At 57.0% G+C, this 4,745-nt stretch overlaps 1 protein-coding gene across 1 annotated transcript in view; it reads left to right on the top strand.

Moving 5' to 3' along the window:
- Positions 1-3,780, top strand: part of GALNS (galactosamine (N-acetyl)-6-sulfatase) — a gene marked incomplete at its 5' end in the record, with an annotated part of 30,166 nt that extends 26,386 nt beyond the window's left edge. The window contains 2 exons of the mRNA XM_006762274.2: positions 1,593-1,710; positions 2,850-3,780. Coding sequence (XP_006762337.1) covers positions 1,593-1,710; positions 2,850-2,936 — 205 coding nt within the window. The remainder of the gene's footprint in view (positions 1-1,592; positions 1,711-2,849) is intronic.
- Positions 3,781-4,745: the final 965 nt, after the last annotated feature.

A 4,745-nucleotide genomic window follows, 5' to 3' on the forward strand; every position in this document is an offset into this window, starting at 1 on the left:
AGCTGCCAAGGAAGCATTAGCCAGGTGCAGCCAAGTCAGGCACATGCCAATGTGCTGCGTTTTCCAGAAGGGACATGCACACTGTGGGCAGGTGGAGAACATAAACACAGGCAGGGAAGCGTGGGGCCTCCCTCCACCTGGAGCTCTGGGACCTGGACTGCAGTTTTCCCACGTGGGCGTGTGTGTCGTCGCTTTTCCTCTCCAGGGGCTCCCTACTCCCCCATTTGTCTCCGTGTGGCCCAGCAAGACATGACCTCTGCTCCAGGCTGCCCTCGGAGGTGGCCTCTGTGGAGGGTGACAGTCCAGGCATGGGGTGGACAGGAACCTCTCCAAATGGCCACTGTCTTCCATGATGAGCAGCACCACCAGCCCTAATCAGGCAGCTGCCTGCTGGGTGTGACAAGCTCCTCCCAGTAAGGGTCAGATGGGGGCTCTCCATGCCATTGAGGAACCTTGGGGGCTTCCTCAGCAGCCCCTCGCTTGACTGGAGCCAGGGACCGTGGGCACACAGAGAGCCAATGCCATGGATGAAATAGTGTCCCCCAAATTATGTCCAGCAGGGCTTTTTTATAGGCAGTCTGGTTAGGGCACACAGGCCCGCCCCGCAGCCCCCATGCCTTTAGCCCGTCTTGCTGACTCCTCCACGGCTCAGGTGCCCTCGAGGTGGGTCATACGGACAGAGATGGCAGCTAAGCCTCTGATGATGCCCTCCCCATGGCAACACGCATAATGTGGCTTCTCAGACTCAAATGTCCACAAAAAGATTGACACAGTGAGCTGGCTGAGGTGGAGGAAACTTGGTACATATCCTGCCCCTGCCTCCACTGGTTGAGTGTGGCCAGACGGCACCACTTCCCCACCTCAGCATTCCCCAAAATTTGAGGTGATGGGGCCTGCTGCTCAGAGCAAAGATATGTGGATACACCCACCAGAGAGTGACCTCCTTAGATCCATGCTGTCATTATTCAGGGGTGCTGCAGTGTTTGGGGTTATTGCCCCAATTGGAGGGCCCCGTGGACACCCAGCCACACCCCTACTCACAGCCCTACAGCACCCCATGCCTGGGCTCCAAAAGAGGAGGCTGGGACCTGGGTTGGGACATGACTTGCCCGGGGTCATTTGGAGCACAAGTCTGGGCAAGAAGATCCTGGAGCCACTGCCTGGACAGAACCGTTCAGGGCCGAGTGCAGGGCCGCCTGGAGCTTCCCGCCTGTGCTCTCTCTCATTGTGTTTCGAGAAGCCTTGTCCAAAAACTGCTGAACTTGGTTAAGCCCACCCTTTGCAGCATTTGGCCAGAGTCCTGGAAAGACATGAAACACGCCTGAGACCTATTTCAAATAGCTTGAGAGCTGTGTGTGAAGGGAGTGCAGCCAGCAGAGCAGGGAGCGTTGGACTGGGGTGGAGGCCTGAGGAGCGGGCTGACCTGGGGTGACAATGTCAGATGGGCCCGTAGACAGTGGCAGTTGCAGCAGGGCCAGCCGTGCCTGAGAGAAACAAGCTGGGCCCCCAGCCCCAGGCCTCTTCCCAGCCTTCCTGGTGGCCTACCTGGGTGTCCTCCCCACCTCAGTGACTTGATGCTCTCTCATCTCTAGCTTTGCCAGCACCGAGTACCTGAATGTCCTTGACAGGATCACCCCAGTTGTTCAGCAGCACCAGGAGGCGTTGGTCCCTGGACAGCCCCAGCTCAATGTGTGCAACCAGGCAGTCATGGTAAGTGGTTTATGGGTACGTAGTTATGGATGCTGTACGTGGCGATTCCTATGGGGGGCATCCCCAGGATCCTGAAAGTGCTGTGGGGTCTGCATGCTCTGGCTTGTTCTTCTGTGAAAGCGATGCTATTCCCACCCCAACACACCATCTGCTGTTGGTGACTGCTGTTTGAAGAGTCTAGTGACTGGAGGGGAGGGGAGGCAACTGACCTGGCCAAGGCACTGCCGCCATCTCCTGGACCCTATGGGAACTGCCATAGCCTGGCCACCCCTGGAATGGGAGAAAGTGGGGGACCCTGCACTGAAGACAAGCAGGAACAGTGTAGGTCAGCCTCCGGACTTAAAGTGAGCAGTCACTGGAGAGGTGTGTGGACTTACGTATGTGTGAGTGTGCGCAAAGCCTGAGGGCCCCTTACTTGTCCTCTCCATACCCCTGGCCCTCCTCAACCCCGGATGGAGGAAAGTTTCCATTCTTAGTTCTTGGCCCCTCCTTCACACACATACCCCATCTCAGCCCTGGGCCCCCCACACTTACAGCCTCCCAGCTCTGCCCTGGGCCCCCCACACTTACATCCTTCCAGCTCTGCCCTGGGCCCCCCACACTTACAGCCTCCCAGCTCTGCCCTGGGCCCCATACACCCAGTCCCTCAGCTCAGTCCTGGGCCCTGCCCCTACTTCCAGCCCCCCAGCTCAGACCCCCCATACACACACATCTACCCTCTAGCTCACCTCTGGGCCCCCTGCACTTCCAGGCCAGCCAGGTGAGGACTCAGTGTGGTGTTCTCTGATCACTCTGACAAGAAGACCAGTCCCATGCAGCCTGTCTTGGGCCTTGAACAGCCAGCTCTTCCCTGGAGAAAGGGTTCCTGACAAAGAGCTTTGGGTGGGAAGTCATGAGATGTATGAAGCCTGTCAGCCCTCGCTGGAGTGTGGAGCTTCTCTGTCACAGCGGGGGCGCACAGGTCCTGGCATTTGCTCTACTTGGAACATGGCCAGGGGATTGAGGCGGTTAGCAGACCGTCCCCTTGGATAACAGAGGTTCTCAGGTCAGGGCCTGGGCAGGGGAGGAGTCTAGAAACTGCTGAGTACGTAAGTGTGTAGAATATCTGCACATTCTCTTTCTGGATTTTCATTTTCCAGAACTGGGCACCTCCAGGCTGTGAAAAGTTAGGGAAGTGCCTGACGCCGCCGGAGTCTGTTCCTGAGAAGTGCTCCTGGCCCCACTAGCTCCTGTGCAGGCTCAGGCAGGCCCAGGCCTCCCACGGGCCCTGCAAGTGCCGGGGGTAGGAAGGGTCTGGCTTCCACACTGGAGGAGCCTCAACTGCCCTCCTCCCGGCCTACCTGATTCTGCTGCCTTGAGCCTGAGGCCCTACATCAACCTGAGCTGAATGCTGCGCTGCCGACAGATCTCAGTTTGCCCACCTGTCTCATCCTCCCTTGGCTCTCACCACCTTAAGACTGGCCTTTTCAGAGCCTGGCCTCCATCCCTGGACCCAGAGGGCATGACTCGCCACAGATGCCTGTAGCTGTCCCCTCAGCATTTCAGCCCCAGTGCCAAGAGAGGCTGTGCCAATCCTGTGTTGAACCCCTTGGTGCTGCCCAGAGGGGGCACCCCAGCCCCCCCTCCCTGCACCACACCACATGGCGGGGGAGGGGCAGAGGGCCTCCCTGACCTGGATCCTCCATAGCCCAGGCCTCCCCCGCCCAGTGGGACAGCTGAGCTGGTGCTTCCCTGGACATAATGCCAGCATCATGGATTTTCCACCTTTCTAGGGATCTAGACCCCTAAACCCCAGCACATTGTGAGGTGTGTCTGTGCCTCACAGCAATCCTGACTGCCCTCCTCCCCTTGCCACCTGGTGTGGCAAAGCATGAAGAGCCCCTTCACTGGCCCAAATCAGAAGAGCCTGAGCAACCAAGTGCAGACCCCAAGGCCCCTGCCCTGAAGCCATGTGGAGCTTCCACTGAGTGGGGTTTTCACACCTGCGGTGATTATCTTGCCAAAGCTCTATTGCTGTAAGTTGGGAAATTATGAAGAAAACGGTTTTAGAATAAAGTAACATGCATTTTAGCTCTTGTATTTTAAAATGAGTTTATGTTTGGGGGAAGTTGTCCCTCCTGGGTACTTTGATGGGGGACTGCAGTGTGTGCCCCCTCAGCTTCCTCCACAGACACAAGCAACTGTCCTCTCAGGGGTGGGCTTCCAGCCAGGCCAAGCATTCCAGCCTCCTTCCTCCACCCTTCCCAGTCCAGAAAGGCTGGGAAGGGCTTCCTCCCGCTGCCAACCCCCACCACTAGCCAGGCACCAGGCACCATATGCCACCATGGTCGGCAAACTGCAGCTCGCGAGCTACATGCGGCTCTTTGGCCCCTTGAGTGTGGCTCTTCCTAAGCCTTAGCAGTACCCTAATTAAGTTAATAACAATGTACCTACCTATATAGTTTAAGTTTAAAAAATTTGGCTCTCAGGGAGGAACCAAGATGGCGGCATAGGTAAACACCGGAAAGTGCTGCCTCCCACAACAAATTCAAAAATACAACTAAAAGACAAAACAAACATCATCCAGAACCACAGGAAGGCTGGCTGGATGGAAATTCTACAACTAGAAGGAAAGAGAAAAGCACACTGAGACTCAGGAGGTGCGGAGGTGGACTGCAGAGGTACGGAGGCGCACGCAGCAAGGGCTGGCGACTGAGGACGCAGCTGTCTTTTTGAATCAGGAGGGAGTCACAAGCCCCTGACTGCTCTGAACTCCAGTCCCAGGTGAGTCTCTGGGGACCCAGGTCTCATACAGGGAGAAACTGGACTGTCTGGCAGCGGGCAGAACTCAGAACTCAAGGGTGGCTTTCTCTCAAAGGTGCTTGCAGCGATTACCAGGACACTGAGACGCGGGACCCCTTAGGGCAGGCCTGAGACCCCGCCCCACCCAAGCTGTAGCAGAGGCTTTTGCATATGAATGCCCTGGCCCTTTGCAATCTGAAAATTACCTAACAAACTGCAGCTGGGCCAGACAGACAGACCCAGAACTTCCAAAA

This window comes from Myotis davidii, unplaced genomic scaffold (assembly GCF_000327345.1).
Source record: "Myotis davidii unplaced genomic scaffold, ASM32734v1 scaffold77, whole genome shotgun sequence".
NCBI lineage: Eukaryota > Metazoa > Chordata > Mammalia > Chiroptera > Vespertilionidae > Myotis > Myotis davidii.